The sequence below is a fragment of the Stegodyphus dumicola genome, chromosome 6 (genome assembly GCF_044657685.1).
Source record: "Stegodyphus dumicola isolate Sdum_Otavi_A_Nest chromosome 6, ASM4465768v1".
NCBI lineage: Eukaryota > Metazoa > Arthropoda > Arachnida > Araneae > Eresidae > Stegodyphus > Stegodyphus dumicola.
The window spans coordinates 218262354-218284723 of NC_140773.1; the positions used below are offsets into that span (position 1 = coordinate 218262354).

The window sequence follows — 22370 nt, forward strand, 5'->3', positions numbered from 1 at the left end:
TTTATAAAATACCAATATATTACACTAAAAATCAAATCAAATTAAATAATAAAGACCTATTTCTTTCAGGTATTGAAAGAAATTTCTAATGAGCTCTTTTCCAATTATTTGATCAAGAGGTATGTCACAGTCTTTAAAATACTTCATTCTAAGTCTGTTTAAAAAAAGGACAATTAAAAAATGATGCATGGCAAGAAATACATTGCATTACAAACCATTTCACTTTCCCATCTCAGAAGAAAAATGTGATTGACTCTGGAGTGAATGATTCTAAGTTGGGTCAGTACGACTTTATCCTTCCGGTTCCTAGTAGTATCCCAGTATTACACTCTAGTTTTCACACTTCCTAGCTTATTATTAAGCTGTTCATCCTAGAGTTTCTGCTATTTATCTAAGATTTTCTGTTTGATGAATCTGCTGATATAATCCGAAGAGACAAGCTGACTGGACATACGATTGCAGACTTTGTGGTGTCTGCCAGCATGTTACCTCTTATGTCCACATGTATAGGTATCCAGCGATACAAAACTCATTCCCACAATTCCTTAATTTTAAACAGAGTCAGGGTATTTACTATGACAGGGTGCCACCCAGCCGGTATAACAGTTAGTGACCCTAACTGCCGTAGTAATGGGCATAGGGTGGAATACTGGAGAAGGCAATGGTTTATACCTATCTGTCCCTTCATAGGAGGCAATGATGGCCACCTATAAGGTGCTTCCATAATGAAATGGCCACCACTTCTGGCCCTTGTAGTGGTGCAAGGAAATCTTTTCAACATAACTGAGAATTCGAACGTTAAATTTTGATAAGATAGCTGTTCTTCCAAATCCAATTCTTCCTTTTTACCCGCTGTTAAACCAATAAAAGAAAACTAGTATTATCAACATCCCACTTTAATCAAATATGTCATTAAGCTTATTGTTCAGGTCAGATAGAAAAATTTAACCCCCTCTACAACCACTCAAGTGAAGACAACCTGCTTGCATTCAAGAGCCAAATGTGCACTCGTGGCTAGCATTAATTAATGGCCATGGTGCGTCTTCTTAGCCTACAGTGTTTGAAAGTGATGTATGTACAAGAATCTCGGGTAGCTGGGATAAAAATTCGCTTTTAAAACATACCTGTTTTTCCTAGAATAACATTCTTGCTTTCTAAGTTTTGTAAAAAAGAAAAATTGCTGGTGGTCTGGGGTTCTGGTTACTGAACATCTGGATTTTCAGACTTTGTACTGTATTATATTTTTAAATACAATTACATATGAAGAAAATAACGGCAATGGAAGGGGAAAATGAAATGGAAAGAAAACTATGGTAAATAGAGAAGGAAAAGTTTTGAAAAAATAGAAAGCTTTGCATAAATGCATTAAAATATGTTATGTAAAATAAATGGCATGAGTTAAATTATTTCAAAATATAACAAAATTACTTTCAAAGCGATAGTTATGCTTTTATATGGAAGAAAAGTAAACAAATACTTTGTTTATAAAACATTTGCAGCAAAGTTTTCCCTAAAATTAATTCTATGGTAATTCTGTCATTATGTTATGTATAATTAGATTAATAACAAAATTTATATGCATTCTTAAAATGTTGAGAAACTTCAAAAGTAAAATTAATTTACATTTTTAACCATAATAAGTAATAAATTATTAATCGAGCATATTTTTATTAAAAAGTTTACTGATATATAAGAAAAATTCCCTTACATTTTCCATGTTGAATTTCCTGAAAATCTAAATTTTGTTCATTGACATCCAAAAACTATTGCAAATTATATGCATTCATGGATTAAGCAGTTGCAGATTACTCGAATCTACTATACCAACTATTATACCTTGGAACAATAGTCCAAAATAGAATAACTGCAAGCCAATACAAATAAAAATACTGTACATGAAGACCAATGCAACTAAAATTCATAGGTGTAGTACTACACATCACTCTTTATAGAACAGATAACAAACACTAAATAAGTGCTACTAGATGGAAACATATTAGTTTTAGATAAATAATTTTTTCAAATGATTACTGAAATTTAAAAAATTAATTACGTTGCTGTAACAGTAACTTACGTAATCTGTGATCTTTTGCAAATTTATTGATTGATGATACATTCTGCTGTGGACCTTCATTTTTCAGGATATTATACCAATCAACAGAATGAGTAAGCTAAAATATATATATATATCTGTATTTAAATATGTATTCATTCTGCATGCATAAACTGAGTCTCAAATACAAAAAATAAATACATATATAAATATCATGCAATGAAAATCAAATTCTATTATAAGGAATTTACTGTGCCTAATTTAAGAATTAAAAAAAGCAAATTTATTCAACATTACTTACTTTATATATTAATAACAAATGATATTTAACATTTTTTTCCTTTTTATTTTACTAGAGAAGTAGATGAAGGAACAGTATTCAATAGAACTATATTTCTTAAATATATACTGATACAAATTCCATTTATATGCATACTGGGGCCAAAGAAAAAAAAAAAAGGAAAAATTGTAGTACTCTACATTTTACTGTTTTATGTGATGTGTGTTCTAAGGCTGTAATCTGATCTATTATATAATGCTAACATTATACAATACATATATACATTATATAATGCTAATATATATGTTCTCTCATTCTACAGGATGTAAAGCCAAAAAACTTAGGCGAGATAATGGCTCAAAATTTATACAACAGCATCAGTGATAGTAACAAAATTTGCAGAAATCAGCAAAAGTGCAATTCTATACGAATGTATAGAGTTGTTCGGAAAGTAATTTCGTTTTTTTTTTTTTTTTTAGGAACATGAAAGACAATTTTCGTATAATGAATAAATATTTTATTAAATTATATATTGGCCATTCTGGTCCAACACCTTTTGCCATCTTTCTGGCAGTAACATGATTCCCCGCTCATAAAAGTTTTGGTCCTTGCTGGCAAAAAACTGATTCAGGTGGTTTTTGACATCTTCATTTGAGGTAAAGGTTTCACCATCCAAAAAATTTTGCAAGGACCAGAACAAATAATAATCGGAAGGCGCCAGATCTGGAGAATATGGTGGGTGTTGCAGTATGTCCCATTCAAGCTGTAAAAGCTTTTGGCGAGTGACCAAACTTGTATGAGGTCTCGCATTATCCTGGTGGAACACTACACCCTTCCTGTTGGTTAATTCTGGCCTCTTCTGTTTAAGTGCATCATTCAATTTGTTCAGCTGATGACAATAGACTTCCGAATTAATAGTTGTATTGTCCGGTAAAAGCTAAAAAAAAAAAAATGATTCCTTTGAAATCCCACCAAACGGACAGCATCACCTTTTTTTGGTGAATGTTGGCTTTTGAAACGCTTTGAGCCGGTTCATCTTTTCTGCTCCATGACCTCTTGCGTTTCACATTGTTGTATACGACCCATTTTTCGTCCCCAGTAATAATCCGCTTCAAAAATGGATCATTTTCCTGACGTTTGAGGAGCGAATCACACACGTCAATGCGACGACACAAATTTCGCTCCGTAAGAACATGGGGCACTCACACATCGAGCTTCGAAGTTAAGCCCAGGTCTTTCAAGCGGCCATAAACAGTCGAATTCGACAAATTTAACCTCACACCAATCTGTTGTGTGGTTATTCGCCGATTTGCATCAACTAATGCCTTTATCGCATCTTTGTCAGCTTCGACCGGCCTTCCAGACCGTGGTGCATCTTTGACATAAAAATTGCCAGATTGAAACTTTGCAAACCAGTTCTGGCACTGGCGTACTGTTAACACGCCTTCTCCATACACATCCGTCAATTTTTTTCTCACTTGGACAGCATTTTTACCTTTTCTGAAGTGAAAAAGTAAAATATGATGAAAATGCTGCTTATTGCTCTCCATATTTAAAAGGGCACCAACCAAAAACTACTGCGTAGAATTAATAGAACTTTTTCACACACAAGCCTTGTAATATCAGCTCTCAAGACATATAATGGTTATGCGGCTTAAGTGTGAAGTTGGTTTCGAAAAAATGTAATTAAGTCCTCTGACGGGAAAAAACGAAATTACTTTCCGAACAACCCAATAAATATTTGTGCAAGTAAACTTGAACAAATGAAATATTAACTTCAGTTTGCAAAGACCAAGTCATTTGACTTGGATCAAAACTCACTACACATGGACTATACGAGTCAAAAATCACTAATATGGACTGTTGATCAGTGCACATCTGCTGGTCCAAATTTTGCATACACACAAGTGACACAAGGCAACAAGGGAAACAGTCTAAAAAACATTCAAATTACAGTATTTTCTAAAAACTCTTAGGCACAAGGGAGACATATCTACTCTAGCACGCAAAACTTAAGCAACTTTTCTAATTCTGTTAGTCTGCAAAAAATCAACTGTGAGATATGAAATTCACACTACAGAGGTAAAATATAGTACTTAAACTATAAGGAAACTACCAAAACAACAAAAAAAAAAAAATGAATAGGACGCATACAGTACAAAATAGTAAAAGGCTTTGCTGACAGAATGGCATTGGTACAAAAAAAAGGGGGGAGAAAGAAACTGTCTGGACAAGAGGAAGAATAATAAACAAAACAACCTTAGTAAGATTTCGTTTAGTCAACCTAGTTTAAAGTATCTAACACATTTTCAACAGGACTTAAATCATAGGATCACGCTGGCCAATCCATTCTGCAGATATCTTTACTTCCCAAGAGCTCCTTGGCAGCATGAATTCTGTGTGTCTATGCATTGTCATCCATAAAAACAAAGTTGGAACCAATGGTACCCCAGAAAAGATGGACATGGGAAGAGATAACTTCATCACAGTTATGATCTTTGGTAAAAACATGGAGCTCTGTTCATCCATTCATCATAATGTGTCCCCGTACAAGCATGCCAGGACCACCCCAATGGTCTTTTTGCCTGGTATTAGTGGGATAAAAGTATGTCCCTACCTCTCTCCATATCAAGTGGCACCAAGAGCCATCTGTCAGGCTGAAACGACTCGCATCAATAAAGGGAATTTGACTTAATTGATGAGGTGTCCAGTCAATGTGTTATCGTCTGTCCAGTCAATGTGTTAACATAAACGTCTCAGAAGCTGCTTTCATTGGTATGCAGCATTCACGAGGACTGGTGAGTAGGCCATAGTTGTTTGGCCACAGTAAATCGAGACAAGTGTTGTCCGATTGCAATGTGCAAATGCTGCTTGTTGTCTAGATTCGATTTCTTTTCACCTGCAGGGTAATATATTGGTCATCAATCATTCTTGTTTTCCTTGGCTAACCACTACCAGCCCTTCTTATAGCTGTAACTGTTGTTTGGATGGCTTTTCAAGCTCGTGAAACAACAATTTGTCAATTCCAAACTCTTTTGTGATGGACATCAAACTATGCCTCTCCTCGAGCTTGCTAATCAGTCTACCACATGTAAAGGTGTCCTGACGTTTTCTTGTAGCCATACTGCCCATACAATCTCATTTTCACTTGCAGAATAATGACTAGAAATGTGCCTTCCTTTCTTCTCTTTAAGTTTTCTTTTCCTTTAAGTTGCCTTGTACTACGGGTTCCAACTCCTCACATTTTGCATGCGCAAACATACCTTCTGATGTCATGGTGCTGATATTCCCATATGCATCACCTTTACAATTAGCTTTCCACTGTACTGATTGCAAAAAGCCCTTTTCACCAATTCATAGTTATATGTTAAAAAATGAATTTGTTGCTTAAGTTTTGCACACTGGTATATAACAATATGTGGCAGTTTTAATGGTTTTGAATTTAGTCCATAAATACAGATGAACAAAATGATTCAATATGGTCAAGGGAGAAATTTCAGAAAATCATACAACTCTTTCTGAACAACCTTTACAGGATTCTCATATAGTAATCTACCCAATTTAACACGATGATAATTCAAAATTTTATACTGTTCTAATATAACTCTGGTCAGCAAAAACATCAACCTACCCAATGACGATGCAACTGACCATTTCAGGAATTTTTTTAAAAATTCCTGAAAAACAATAAATATTGGGCAGGTTTTTAAATAAAAATTGCTCAGCTTTTCAATACCAAATATTATCCAGTGTTAAAAAAGAGAAGAGAAAAGAAAGAATATTAGAAGAGTTACCAAATGTTTTCATGCAGGCGTAATTCCCAGTGCAAACAATTAGAAACCTTGTCTTTTTTACCAGCTCCCCATAATACATGAAATATGCAGTTAAATTTTCCTTTATAGCACTCCATACACATTTATTTTGAGTCTAGAACAAATTTATTTTATTTATCTTTTTAGGGAAAAATTGATTTAACATCTGCTCGAATCACAATCAAAAAGCCAACCAAATGAAATGAGGTTCCTCCATACAAACAGATAGATATCACTGTCTAAATTGCTTGAAAAGTTATTTGAATGCAACAACTAGGAATAAATGCTATTTTAGGAAAACCAAAAATGCTATTTCATTCCCATTTCATTCTTTTCAACTTTAAAAAAGGTATATATGTGAGACAGGGAGAGACTTCTCTCCACACATTTTTTATAGTTAGAAAATTAATAAAAAGTACTATCACAAATTCTCAGAAATTTATAACTTAACTACTAATGAACTTACATTTCCAATAAGCTCTTGTAACTCGGAGAATTGATCAGTAGCTAGCTTAAACTTCCTTGAGTCCACAGATTGCTTAATCTGGTAAGCTTTCGCTTGAACGTCATTAAGTCCAGCAGTATCCAGCAAAGACTAAAATATCAATTAAAAATTTCAAAATACTAATTCTAAACTCAGTACATTTTTTTTCAGAAATTAGAAAATGTTCTACAATTTCAAGAATTCTGCATTTTTAAAATAGAACTGAAATATGATAAAAAAATTTTTCTTTCATAAATTAATTAGCAATAATGTTATTTTTAGCAATATATATATATATATATATATACAGTACAAAGTCCGAAATCCGGACATCCATTATCTAGAATGATCTAAAATCTGGACCTCAAAGCCACAAAATTTTTTTTTTCTTAATTAATGCTTTACACATGCACATTTGATTTTCCTTCCATAATAAAACATGTAGAAATTTTCACTTTAAAGTCTGATTCTTAATTTCACTTGGGCGCTAAATAAAATACCTCATTATAGAAAAACAATTATGTAAGCATAAATTTGTGAGATTAGTTATTTGGCTCCATAGCCAAGTATCTACTTGGCATACATCTCAAACCGAAACATTCACCTATTTTTATATCACTGACGCTGACCCGGCGAGTCATTATTTATTATATTTTGCTTTCATCACTGCATGTTTACCAGTACATGACAGCTTCAGTAATAACTCACGCAGTGATGCCTAAACTTTTTTTTATATTAGTAATATAATAACAAGAGTATAGCAACCTTTTATGCTAACATTACACTTGGCAATGATTATAGATTTTGAAATGCTCTAAGAATTGTTGACGAGGAAAATTTCAACAAAAATTTCTTTTCATATGTTAAAAAAAGATTTTGTACTGAAACTCATAAGCCAAAAGATTACATTTAGCGCTATTTTCATTAATAATAACTGATATGTTATTCACCATAAACCCAGATGCGGCGGCAGAATATGTTGGCACCGGATGGCAGAATTTAGGGAAGACGAAATTTTTGGAATTTGCGGAAGCACCGAGCAGCCAAATTAAGGAATGAGAAGTTTTTAAGATTTAGGAAAAGCACTGAGATCCAAAGTTTAGGCACAGTGAAAATTTAGAACTTAGGAAAACACTTTGTAGCAGAATTTATAATCTGTAGAGACTGCACCATGCGGTATCGAGCGCCGGCCCTAGATAAAGCCTTAAGTATATGTAGGAGTTTATTTATTCAGGACTCGGATTAGTTTGAAGCATGTGCAGGAAATAAATGTAGGTATGGTAAATAACTAAACTAATAAAATTCAGGTTTAATTCAGTACGCAATAGGAGCAAGACAAAATTTAGCGAAACAACTTGGCTTTCGTCACCAATCTTGTGATACATGGCAAATAATGTATAACAGACACTATTAAGCTAGGCTAAAATTATCTTTACTGATTCTAATGCATTTCAATTAATATAGCAGACTGCGCTGCTCCCTGATCTTCTAATTTGATTCAGCTTATTATTTTTTGCCGAGTATTATTATTATGGCAGTTTTATAAAAACTAAGCTTGAACTTTCGATTATGTCGAAAAGAGTTTGCAATTCTGGAGTTGCCAAATGATCTACAAAGTGAAACCATGTTTTGATGTCCATTAAACAAAAAGTGAAATTGCTGCAAAAAATGGATAAAGGCATATCCATCTCAAAATTATGCGAGGAGTATGGCATTGGAAAGTCCACTGTATACAACAAAAGAAAAAAGAAAAAGGAACTTTTTGAATTTTTTGTGGAAGCTTCTTAAACAACCTGCATTGAAAGAAATGTTTGATAAAGTAAACAAATAAATATTAAGCTTTTTTTTTTTTTTTTGAAAATTTTGATACCTTTTAGATAATAATTGTTCTTTATTTCATAAATTATGATTTCATATTTTTAATTGTATAATTTCTGCATGCCATCTTACCAGATTTAAATTGATGATCTATTATTCGGAAAAATCCCAAATCAGGAATCGTCGAAGTCCCGACCAGTCCGGATTTCGGACTTTGTACTGTATATATATATTTCACAATGCAAGGAAACATACATACATTCATTCAGATTCCTCATTTTAAGTTTCTTTAAATATAATACAGGGTGATAATATTTGGTGGCAACAATCTAAAAAGTTATTCAACATTTATAATGAAACATTACAATGTCATTTTGAGACTAATAGATCTTCCTGGCTACTTGCCCCTTTGGGCTAATAAATACTTTATTTTACTGCCATGAAAAATTGACCATATTTCACTTAAGATCAAATTTTTTAAATTATAAATTAATGCATACATAGAGAAAGACTAGAAATTGTAAACATCTTGCACTAATAATTGCACCATTAGTTACCCAGATTAAAGTTGAAGCTACCAAAAATTAGAAAAAATTTCAAATTTTGATTTCAAATATTGGTATAATTTACATGATGCATAGCAGTAGCCAGTAATAATTATAATAATTTTAATTTGTTTTTAAGTAAAATATGTTAAGTAAAAAAGTTCAAGCTTAGTTTTTATAAAATTGCCGAAATAATAAAAATCTGCAAAAAATAATAAGCTGGATCAAACTAAAAGATTAGGGAGCAGCACAGTCCACTAATTTTAGCCTAGCTTAATAGCATTTGTGATACATTATTGGCTGTGTATCACAAGATTGGCAATGAAAGCTAAATTGTTTCGCTAAATTTTATCTTGCTCCTATTGCGTACTGAATAAAGCCTGAATTGTATTAGTTTAGTTATTTACTATACCTACGTTTATTTCTTGCACATGCTTAAAACTAATCCGAGTTCTGAATAAATAAACTCCCACATATACTTAAAGCTTTATCTAGGGACGACACTCGATACTGCCTGGTGCAGTCTCTACAAGTCCTAAATTCTGCTACAAAGCACTTTCCTAAGTTCTAAATTTTCACTGTGCCTAAACTTTGGATCTTAGTGTTTTCCCTAAATCATAAAAACTTCTCATCCCTTAATTTTGCCACTCGGTTACGTCCCCAAATTCTGCCGGACGGTGCCAACATATTCTGCCGCCACTTCTGGGTTTATGGTGAATGACATATCAGTTATTCTTAATTAAAATAGCACTAAATGTAATCTTTTGGCCTATGAATTTCATTAACAAAATCTATTTTTATTACATGAAAAGAAATTGTTGTTGAATTTTTTCTCGTCAACATTTCTTAGAGCATTTAAAAATCTATAATCATAGCCAAGCGTAATGTTAGCATAAAAGGTTGCCATTTATTCAATTGCTAATATAAGTAGTGTACAAATGAGAGAGCTGGCGCAGTGACCTTTGGGGGCGAAACAATGACTGCGAAACCCTCCATTAAAATCGAACCCACTTTTAGAATGTGATGGCTCTCCAACCCTCCATAAAAATTCCATCCACTTTTAGAAAACAATGGCTCTCCAACCCTCCATAAAAATTCCACCCACTTTTAGAATGTGATGGCTCTCCAACCCTCCATTAAAATCGAACCCACTTTTAGAATGTGATGGCTCTCCAACCCTCCATTAAAATCGAACCCACTTTTAGAATGTGATGGCTCTCCAACCCTCCATAAAAATTCCATCCACTTTTAGAAAACAATGGCTCTCCAACCCTCCATAAAAATTCCACCCACTTTTAGAATGTGATGGCTCTCCAACCCTCCATTAAAATCGAACCCACTTTTAGAATGTGATGGCTCTCCAACCCTCCATTAAAATCGAACCCACTTTTACAAACGCTACTTTTCCAAAACGCCGCTTTTACAAACGCCACTTTTCCTCTTCATCGCATGCTTCTTTTGCAAGGGGACATTCGTCCCCCACATAATCCACTGGCATGGTATATTTAGTGAGGGTATTAATTTATACCATCAGTGCACCATTATGTATGGCTTCTAGAGCGTCAAAGGAGAGACAATGGGTAATTGATTAATAATACCTAGTGAATAATAAAAGCATTTAAAGAGAAGGTTTGTAGTATATAGAAAGACAAAATGGATTTTCAATCAAAAACAGTTCGACAGTTACAAGATTACTGTCGAGAAAATGATATTCGAGGATACTCGAAACTTAAAAAGGTGGAACTGATCGCCCTCATTCAATACCACAACGGCTTTTCCAGGTTCCACAATGACTTGTTTATCAAGCGAAAGAAGAAGAGGGAGCTAAAAATCAGGTGTTGCGGAAAGTTAATAAAGGAATCTAGCATAAATAAGCACTTACAAACTAAAGCTCATCAAAACTATAAGCCTAAGAAGGCCAGCCAGGAGGTTCACAGAGATGATTTTGACAATATGCAGGGGCTGCATCATATGACCATTAACCAACTACGTGAATTTTGTCGATCGCGTGGCATCGCAGGCTATTCCAAACTACGGAGGAAGGCAGACATCAAAGCATACATAGAAAGCGTTTTGTTCAACCGTCACTTCGAATTTGATTCCGACCTGTTTTCAGATTCGCGAGAGAGAAGGCTATATACCCCCAATGAAATTGATACGGCTTTTGAAAACCGTTTGGTGACGTATGATGTCCAAAATGAGCACAATCTGATGCTTCCCAAAGACTTCTTGAACGATGTTTCATCACTGGTCCGGGGTCTTATTACAAAACATCTGAAGAGGCTGCATGGCTTGAAGGTTAATTTCCAATTTCTCTGTGACTATGAAAAAGGGAAAGATGAAACGATGACAGAAATGGAGAAAAACTTCAAAACAAAAAATGAAGTCATCTTAGAATCAACTGATTTGGTAGCTTATTACAGATCAGTTATCCAAAAATTATTGACGGAGATGGAGGAGTTTGTTGCAAGGGGTTCAGGTTGGACGCTTGCTAGAATCAAAAGTCTTGAGGTGAGGATCAATAAGTACACCCCACTGAGAGGATCATCCTACATTGATTTGTCAAAAGTGATTAAAGCTAAAAAAGCAGTCATAAACGTAAAAAATGAGAATGATAATGAGTGTTTTAAATGGGCGATACTGTCTGCACTACATCCAGCAGAAAAAGATGCCCAAAGAGTCACCAAATATAAGCCATATGAAAATGAGCTAAAGTTCGAAGGCATTGAATACCCAGTAAAGATGGAAGACAGAGTACTCGAAAGGTTCGAAAAATTGAATAACATATCAGTGAACATATACTCATACGATGAAAAGACTAACATATACCCCTTAAGAATAACTAAGCATAAAGTAGATAAGCATGTCAATTTACTTTACATAAGAAACGAGAAAGGGAACAGTCATTACTGTTGGATAAAAGACATGTCCAAATTAATATGTGGGCAATTAACCAAGCATAATGGAAGAGTATACCCATGTGAAAGGTGCCTGTTATTTTTTCACTCTGAGGAAGATCTTCAAACGCATGAAAAGGATTGTAAGAAAAATCAGGCTGTTAAAATAGTAATGCCTGAAAAAGATTCAAAATTAAAGTTCAAACATTACCATAAATCGCTACGAGCACCTTTTGTAATGTATGCAGATTTTGAAAGTTTAACAACTAAGATAGATACATGTCAGCCAGATCCCAAGAGCTCTTACATGCAGAAGTACCAAAAACATGAACCCATGAGTTTCTCACTTTACATTAAATATAAGCACGGAGACTACAAACCGCCTATCACATATAGAGGTCCAAATGCAACTAAAGTATTTTACGAAACGTTGAAAGCTGAGGCCTTAGAGATAAAGAAAATTTATGATAAGAAGCACCCAATCAAAATTACTGATGAAGATGACAGGCATTTCAAGAGAACCCATATATGTCATATCTGCGGGTTTAACATCAAAGAAGTACCATCACCATATTCACCGAAAGACTCTGAGGACTTCCAAAAAGTAATGGATCATGACCATTTACTCGATCCATCCAAACATGAATCAAACTATAGAGGGCCAGCTCATAAATTATGTAACTTAATGTACCAATACCCTTCCCTCATTCCTGTCTTCATTCACAACTTATCTGGGTACGATTCTCATTTATTCATAAAAGAGCTAGGTGGTGATAATGGGAATATCGATGTCATTCCAAACACTGAGGAAAAATACATTTCATTCAGCAAAGAGGTTGGAGCGGAATGGGTAGATGCAGGTGATGGTAAAAAGGTCAAGCTACCCGGAATAAAGTTGAGGTTTCTGGATTCTTTTAAGTTCATGGCTAGCAGCATTGATAGTTTAGCCAAAAATGTGAAAGAATTCAGAGAAACAGCCAAATTCTTTCCCAAGGACAAATTGGACCTCGTTACCAGAAAAGGCGTGTATCCGTATGATTATATGGACTCGTGGGATAAATGTGACGAAACACGACTACCCAACAAAAAAGAATTTTACAACAAAATGACTGAGTCGGATATATCACACGAGGACTATGCACATGCCAAAACAGTATGGAAGACCTTCAACATTAAAAATTTAGGTGAGTATTCTGATTTGTATGTGAAGACTGATGTACTGATCTTAGCTGATATTATGGAACATTTTAGAGATGTCTGCATAAGGACTTACAAATTGGATCCTGCATGGTACTTCACTGCACCCGGTCTCTCTTGGGATGCTATGTTAAAAACAACTGGAAAGGAATTAGAATTATTGACTGATTATAACATGATTTTAATGTTAGAAAAAGGAACCAGAGGTGGGATTTCTCAGTGTTGTAATAGGTATGGGAAAGCTAATAATAAATATATGAAAGACTATGACAGAAGTAAAGAATCTAATTATTTAATCTACCTAGATGCCAATAACTTGTATGGATGGGCAATGAGCCAATTTCTACCATATGGCGGCTTCAAGTGGGGGGATACCGATATAGATGTAACAGCGATCCCCGACGATTCAGATGTGGGTTATATCTTAGAATGCGACTTGGAATATCCTGAATATTTGCATGATCTCCATTCAGACCTCCCACTAGGAGCTGAGAACAGAGTTCCTGATGGCTCAAAACATACAAAATTACTAACAACCTTATATGACAAAGATCATTATGTGGTTCATTACAGGGGTTTGAAACAATTTTTACAAATGGGCTTAAAATTGAAGAAAGTACACAGGGTATTAGAGTATAAGCAAGCACCTTGGCTGAAGACATATATCGACTTGAACACTGAAATGAGAACTAAAGCAACTAATGACTTTGAAAAAGATTTCTATAAACTCATGAACAACTTTGTGTTTGGTAAGACAATGGAAAATATTAGAAAAAGGCTTGATATCAAACTGTGCTGTGATGCGGAGAAAGCCGAAAAACTTATTGCTAAACCAAATTTTAAAGGAAGAACCATATTTGAAGAAAATTTAGCCGCTATACATATGCACAAAACTGCAGTACTCTTTGATAAACCTATCTATGTTGGAATGAGTATCTTAGATTTATCCAAAACTTTAATGTACGACTTCCACTATAATGTGATGGCACCTAAATATGGGAAAAACATTATACTGTTGTACATGGATACGGATAGTTTCATCTATGATATAAAAACTGATGATTTCTATGAAGATATGAAAGGAATGCTTGAACATTTTGACACGTTTGATTATCCGGAGGATAATAGGTATGGAATGCCGCGAGTTAATAAAAAGGTTTTGGGGAAGATGAAGGATGAAAATGCAGGGGGGATCTTGGAAGAGTACGTTGGCTTAATATCTAAGATGTATGCCTGTAAAACTGAAAAAGACTTAGTTAAAAAATCAAAAGGTATTAAGAAATGTGTAGTGAAAAATAGAATTACTTTCGAGGATTACAAAAACTGTCTATTCTCACATCAAAAACAGTACAGATCTATGAATCTCATTAGAAGCACAAAACATAATATTCATTCCATACAAGTAAATAAGATTGCCCTTTCAGGAGATGATGACAAGCGGCACATATTACCAGATGGTATCCATACCTTGGCTCACGGTCACTATGCGATAAAGAGCAACCTCAAAAGTCACCTGTACAGATGCCAGGCGAAGGATCAGCATTTTGGTAAGGCCCCCAAGAAACCTCTCCTCTATAATAGCTCGGCTACGTACTGAACATTTCAAGGGTATCACCAACTGGTCCTATCCCAACTGCTGTCCTGAATCCCTCATGCCTCTTCGAACTCCGCCAATAGAGATCCGCCTCCAGAACTGGCAGCACCAAGACTTTTTGATTTTTGCACCTCATGCACTTATGTATAGACATGACAACAACATTATCAATCAATTTAAAAGGGGTTAAAAGGAACACTTATTAAAATAAATATGGACATGACGGAAGAAATGGAGGAAATAATGAGATTGTTTAGTCCAGACACAGAAGTTTCTTCAGACTTGAAAACTAAAGAGTGTGAACACAAATATGTAATTGGTGATGAATGGTACAATTGCCAAGCATGTGGTGAAGAACTGAGATATAATCCAAATAAACCCCCTATCAAATTAGAAGATTTATATTTCGAAAAGGCGCAGACAGCTAGAATGAAAAGCAGAATGACAAATCTTTATAAATGGATAAGTAAGTATAACTTTCCTTTCGAAGAAGAGCTTATGATTGATTTGTCATCTTTTATCTCTAAATACATAGAGTTGTATCCGAAGCGTAAGAACTTAATTAGCAAAGACTATATTTTATACCAAATGTTACGGAAAAGAGGTGGTTATGAGGTCCCACTTAAGCTACCTAAACTGATGACAACACTAGCTCAGAATGAAGAAATCTGCAGAACCATCTTCGATGCATTAAATTGGAGCACAAATATGGGTGCGATGACCCCAATGAGTGAATTATAATTTTTAATAGCTTTCGTCGGCTATTAAAAATAAACTAAATCCTTCTTATCAATCCAGCTAGTCTCAGGATAGCCTAACCATTTTACTAGATATTTGTCCCCTTTCTTTTTGATGACTTTTTCAATCTTATATACGTTGTCTTTCTTATCATACTTTACCAATTCAATTTCATAAAAAGTACCTTTAACCTCTTCATTATTTAAATCCTGAACTCTATAAGTGATTGGATCAGTTTCTAATACTTCAGAAATGACAAATATTTCTTCTGTAAAAGTTGCTTGATAACCTCTTCTGAAGGCAGACTTATATATTGATATTCTTACTTTATCTCCTACTTGGTATTTAGGTTTATGTATGACCTTTTCTTTAAACAAATTGTGATACACATCACCACTGTTTTCTTTTAGACTGGCTTCAACAGGTGTCATTTTGATACTTCTGTGGTAGGAATTGTTATAATTTTTTACTAACTGACTCAATACATCTATGTATCTTTTTGTATTGTTTGCTGCTAAATATTTTCTAATTTTACCGTTTAAAGTTCTGTTGAACCTTTCCACTATGGAGCACTTGATTTCGACATTTTCAGTAGTAAACCAGTGAATATTATTCTCTTTAAACAGTTGTTGCGTCTCTTTGTTAATGAACTCGGTCCCCTTGTCTGTCTGAATTTTTTGAGGAATTCTTTCCTTAAAGATCTTTTTAAACGCTATAGTAACTTCTTCTCCCGTTTTTCTGCGAACTGGTATAGCCCAAGCATATTTGCTAAAAATGTCTATGACTGTTAGTAAGTAGTTGTTACCATCATTAGAACTTGATAATGGTTTTAAAAATAGCAAGTCTGCTTGCCATTGGTCGTCAATGTGTGATACGTAAGTTCTCCTTCTTTTGAATTTACGGATAAGTGGTTTGTGTTTGGTATAAACATCTTGCTGGTGTAAGAACTCTTCGATATCCTTTCTAGGAACATGCACCTTCCTCTGAAGCTCCTTGATGCCGCAATATCCAGTTTCAGGATCATAGTACACATCTCTCAGTCTAGGGGTGTTCTGAGTTACCCCGTCAACTTTAAAAAAGAACTTTTCCTTGATCCACACTTTTCACACTTTCCTTTCATAATAGGCCTTCCGTTGCTTGTTACCGAATTTTCAACATTTAGTGTACCTGTCTTCTTTTTACAAATCAAGCAATATGTCACAATAGCACCTAGTCCAAAAACTCTTTTGGTTTTTATGATAGGTCGGATGATAGCCCTAGCTTGTTTTTCTCCGAGTGGATAAAATCCGCTGTTTGGGTTTTCAATGGCATCTAAATCCTTTAAAAGCTCTTCATCTGCAACATGTCTCTGTCTAGTGTCTTTTGTTTGACTGTATGCTATGTCATGCTTCTTACATGCTTTATCTACTCTGTTAACTCCTGGATCCCCTCTAGTCAATCTTTTAGAAAGCTTTGTAAAAGGTCCACAGTACTGATAACCAGGAAGATGCATTTCTGGTGGATTGAGCTTATCTTGCATCCAACCGACTAAATCTCCACCTTTAATCTTTCTATCTTGTTTGCTCATTTATTAAGAATAGAAAATTATTTTTCGTACCCGTTCAAACCTTTCTCCTTTAAATATTTTTCCATGGGGAAGTACTTCAAGTCCTTAATAAATTCTTGCTCTTTAATCAAAGCTTCCTCCTCCGAAATAGTCTTTGCTCTCAAGCAATTTAGTAAAGACTTATAAAACTTGTAGGCAAACTTGTATTCTTCTTTCCTTTCTGCGACATGCAAGGATTTATCAATAATCTCTATGACACTGGCCACGATGCTCAAGGATGCTAAGGGAAGCAGAGCGAAAGCTGTCAAACTCGAAGTACCAAACAAGAACTTCGCAATTGTCAGAGACAGACTAACATCACTGTAGAATTTGTAGCTTTTTCTGTATGCGTACAAGCATGACTCTAATTTTTGTTCCATGTTTTATTTAAAGAAGAAAAACATTTCCTATACCTCATTTCAGGGTTAACTAAATCAAGCATGAAAAAATCATGAGGTTTCGTGACACACTTTTTGTACATACTATCGAACTCCTCGCTGGTGAGACTACCATCGATTTCCCTCAAGATTTGTTTAACCTCTCTTGGTTGGAGTCTAAAGAAGATAAAGTAGTTACAGTTCTTGCGTATGTTGATGGGTGTTGAGTAATATGATTGAGATATATAGATGATGGACGCATTTTTCTTCCTACCTCTTATGAATAGGTCCTCTATGACTTTTTGCTTCTTTTCTGTCACGCAGTCATCGAATACAACTAGATTCTTAACGTTAGGATCAAGTTCATCTACTGTTATAAAATCGCCCAACTCTGACGTGAATAATGTTTCCTTCTTGAATTTGTGAAACATTTCTAAAACTTTTTCTTTATCAACCTTCTTAACTTTTTTAAGGCTAAGAATATCATCTTCCTCTATATCATTAAATTGCGTGTATGTTTCTTGTAGAGATGAATACTTGGGCTCAAAGATGTCTTTAGCACATACGTAGAGATTGTCAAACTTCAACCAATCATAGATGAAGTTAAGAAGCAAGTTTGTCTTACCACACCCTGAAGGTCCGGTGATTAAAAGTCTGAAGGGATGTTTGGGTAGCAAAGGATGCTGATCAGCATATGCAAACTCTTCAGGTTGCGTGTAATTCTTTATTCGAATCATATCTTTATTTAAGGTGAAAATATTTGCTTTAAGGCAAAAAATATTTACTTTAAGGCAAAAACATTTACTTTAAGGCAAAACTTTATTTGCTAAGTAATAAAGATGAATCAATTAGAAAAGGAACGCATTGAAAAGATAAAGGGGCAGATACTAGCCCAAAAATGATTGGGTGAGTTACAAAAAGATCTTAGAAGAAAAAACGAGCAGCAGCTTCAAGAAAAATTAGGTGTTCGAGAAATGTTAACAGAGTTTCATAAGCCTGTGACAGAAGAGATGACTAAGCAGGAAGTATCTAGAAACAAACACCTTAAAGCTGTTCAGGATGCAATACAGGAAATATCCTCTCCATCGTTAGAGTCCACAACAATTCCAGAATTGGATTATGGAATAAAAGATTTGGAGCGCAGGATTTATAATTTAAACTTAAATAAGGATATCGACGAGTCTTTCATTCGGGAAGAGGGTTTTGAACTACCATCGGAATTAGTGAACAAAAGTGAGGGCGAGCTGAATGAAATCATAAAACGCGCCAACGACAGAAATAAAGAATTCGGAACTAGAAAAGGGCCTATGAAAAAAGAATGGAAGAACAGTGCAGAAGATAATGAAGATAGGAAAAAATATTTAAGAAAAGAGTTGGACAAGTTCGACTACAAAATTCAAATGATGAGGAACTATACAAAAGCACTCAAAACACTCAGGGATGGAAATTATTATTCAGGCGAGGGTATCGATAGGGTGGAGCTGCTTTCGCGACTGACGGATAAAAGATGTGGAGGGAATAAAAGTAAAACGCTCTACAATAAAATCGTTACTCTGTTGGATGCGCTTTTGAAAAAGGGTGAGCTAACTAATGATTTTGTAAAAAGCTACTACGCAAAGTTTTTGAGCTAACTAAAATTTTCTCTACATATAATAAATGAGTAACTACATTAAAATAAAAGTGCATCTGACTGATCATCAGATCAACAAGTTAAAGACTGCACACAAGAAAAAAGAGGAGGTCACTCTACAGATCAATACCTCCAAGGCGCCAAATCATGATCTATATCTTACACAAACACAGATCGAGCAACTAAAGAAGGGCAAACGCATAAAGATCAGCAAAACACAACTGGAGACAAATGGTGGATTCTTGCCTTTTCTTCTTCCCATTCTTACTACTTTAGCTACCGGTGCTCTTTCGGGGGCAGCTGGATGGGGAGCCAAAAAGATTATGGATAAAGTGAGTGGATCCGGTTGCGGGGGAAAGAAAAAAAAGGGGAAAGGCGTTCTACAAAACTGGGAATCTCGAACAAAATGATTGAGGAATGCATGAATGGTGAGAGAGGATTTCGTGGCGTCTTCACATCAGACTTGCTACCCAAAAAGATGAGAAAGTTTGAAAGTGGAATTATTAATTTAGACTTGTCGACAGGGCCTGGAACACATTGGGTGGCTTACTACAACGATCCAAAAAATAATTTTGTAGAATATTTTGATTCATTCGGAGACTACAAATATAAAGGTACTACTTTAAAGGATGACACTATCCCGGCAAACATATTTCATTACCTGAGAACATCAAACAAAGAAGTTCGGTACAATTCAAGCTTCCTGCAGAAACCCACATCGGAGCGTTGTGGCTACTTCAGTATGACATACATAAAAAAGAGAAATAGAGGACACCCTCCTTGGGACATCTTATACTCCCTAACTCAAGAACCAAGTGATCATAATGAGAAGAAAGTGCTACTTTAATGAAACATGTGTGTTATTTTAATAGGTAAAAGCCCATTAAAATAAAAAAAAATAAAATGCTTATAATAAAATGACTCTGCTTATATTAAACTCAAAAGACTACCCAAAGTCAGAAGACTTTACTGTCGAATACGCTACGCCTCTGAGAATCAAGAGGGTTGCTTTGCAATCATTTTCCTTATGGGTTTCATGGTACAACATTTGCAAGGCCTATGAGAACAACATGCTTTCATTCTATGATGGAAGCCTCTGGTATGATCTAACTATTCCGGATGGAAATTATACTCTGGGGGAGCTAAACGATTACATGATGCAGTACTTCAAGGACGAAAGTCCTCCCATACAGTTTGGCGTGATATTCGCTCGACAGAGATTTGTGATAAAACTGAAAGAACACTACAAGCTTGATTTATCAAAGAGTAAGCTTCATGAGATTTTAGGATTTGAACCAAAGATTTACGAAGAAGTGAAACAAGAAGCCAAGTATGTGGCTAATATTTCTCGAAGCATCGATGATATTCATATCCATTGTGATATAATAGAGGGAGCTTATTTGAACCAATTTGCATCAGAAGTTATCCATTCTTTCACACCGGCTCAAGAGCCAGGCAGTTTGCTCTCTAAAGATTTTGACAGACCTATCTTTTTTAAGACAAAGAGTAACCACATATATAGGATCAGGATGCGTCTGACCAATCAGGATGGTGAACCTATTGAGCTCAATAATCAAAGGGTACTTTACAGGTTGCTGGTGGAGTGAAGAAAATTTTTGTACTTACAATAAATGAACAGACATAGACTTTACGGAGCAAGCAAGAGGATACAAGGGCGAGGTTTCTTTGGGAGAAAGCTTTTGAACCTAGCTAAGAAAGAGGTTGAACAAGAGGTGCAGCAAGCAGTGAATAGTAAATTGGAGTCAATCCTTAATAAAACGATTAAAAGAGGCACAGGTTTAAAAGTAGTGAACGAATCTAAATTAGAAGCTATCCTTGGAAAGAATATGAAGCGAAAATAATTTTACTGCATATAATAAAGATGAACAATATTTGGGAGTTGAAACAAACGTCAGAAGACGTCATCAGAGATATAGAAAGTTTTGAGTATAGAGAAATCAAAGAAACGCACAACACTCAAGATACGAGTGAAGATGCCACGTATAACTTTCACATACTCGATACAAACGCTAAAATTCTCTACTCCAAAGGATATATTCACCAAGAACTCAGAGTCCTAAAAGCAAATGGAGATTCTGTAGGGGAAGAGAACGTGACATTGGTGAATGGTGGAGGTTTACTCAGGAGAAGTATCATGACCATCGGTGCCTACGAGATAGATTCAGATGTGCATGACACATCCTTGATGTTACAGGTTATGGGTTTAATTAACTTCACACCTGATTATGCAACTTCGGAAGCGACCAATATGTTTTACTATATAGATACCTCCGATTCTACCGAGAGAGGATCGTTCAAGTTTAACGGTGCCCTTACCGACGCTACAACAATAACAAATTTTTTCACTAACTTAAGAGTGAATGATGACCATAACGAAGGTTTTACCAAAAGATGGATGTATACCCGAGATAGTCAGTCTGTGCACATATTTATACCGCTCAAATACATTTTCGGCTTCCTCAATGATTATGAAAAAGTCATTACAGGCTTTGATGTAAAATTTCAGTTTCAAAGAAACAGTCACAGGAACATGTTGTATACAAATGTACCTAATCCTAAATATAAAGTACAAGTCAAGAAACTTTCGCTTTGGCTACCTTATGTTAAATTCAATTCTTCTGTTGATGGTCAGTTTACAAAACTGATTCTGTCGGACCAATCCATCGACATTAACTGGAGGCAACCTAGAGTAGTCAAGTCCAACATTTTAGAAAATAGCAGCGGATCATGCAACATACCCGCCACTACTGATGAAGTGATGAGCCTTTACGTTGTGCCCCAATATGATAAAAGAAACGAAAACTTTTCTCAAAACAACATGCTGTTCGATAACTTAAACATGATTGATTGCTGGCTTATGGTCAATAACGTGAGGGTGCCAAACATCAATTATACTATGGACTTTGAGAAAAAAGATTATTCGAGACTCTACGCCGCTCTCTTAGATGCAGGGCTTAACAATATCACTTCCGAAGCCGGATGTCTGATCAACTATGAAACCTTTAGAAGTCTCTATCCAATCATATGCTTCAACTTATCTTTTCACGAGCCGTACGTAAATGTTAGCAACCTGATGATTGAATTTCACTGGAGACTGAAGAGCAGCCCTGATGATAAGTATGTATTTTACTTTGTTTTGAATGAGAGAAAGAGATGCAAACTCAATATGGTAGAAAAGAAGATCATAGTGTTGAATACTTTAAGGATGTAATATTTAGAGATTATTTTTAGATTTTAATAGATTACAATCTATTAAAAACTTATTTATATAATAATAAAGATGGCTTGGTATCCTTTTGGAATATACTATCCCAGAAAAGCGGTGGGTCTTCGCGGTCC

The 22370-nt window shown here is 35.0% G+C and overlaps 1 protein-coding gene across 1 annotated transcript in view; it reads right to left on the bottom strand.

Annotated features, from left to right (window-relative positions):
- Positions 1 to 22370, bottom strand: part of LOC118184095 (retinoid-inducible serine carboxypeptidase-like) — a 54036-nt gene that overhangs the window by 12810 nt on the left and 18856 nt on the right. The window contains exons 7-8 of the mRNA XM_085819525.1: positions 6612 to 6740; positions 2075 to 2171 (exon numbers count right to left, since the gene is read on the bottom strand). Coding sequence (XP_085675651.1) covers positions 2075 to 2171; positions 6612 to 6740 — 226 coding nt within the window. The remainder of the gene's footprint in view (positions 1 to 2074; positions 2172 to 6611; positions 6741 to 22370) is intronic.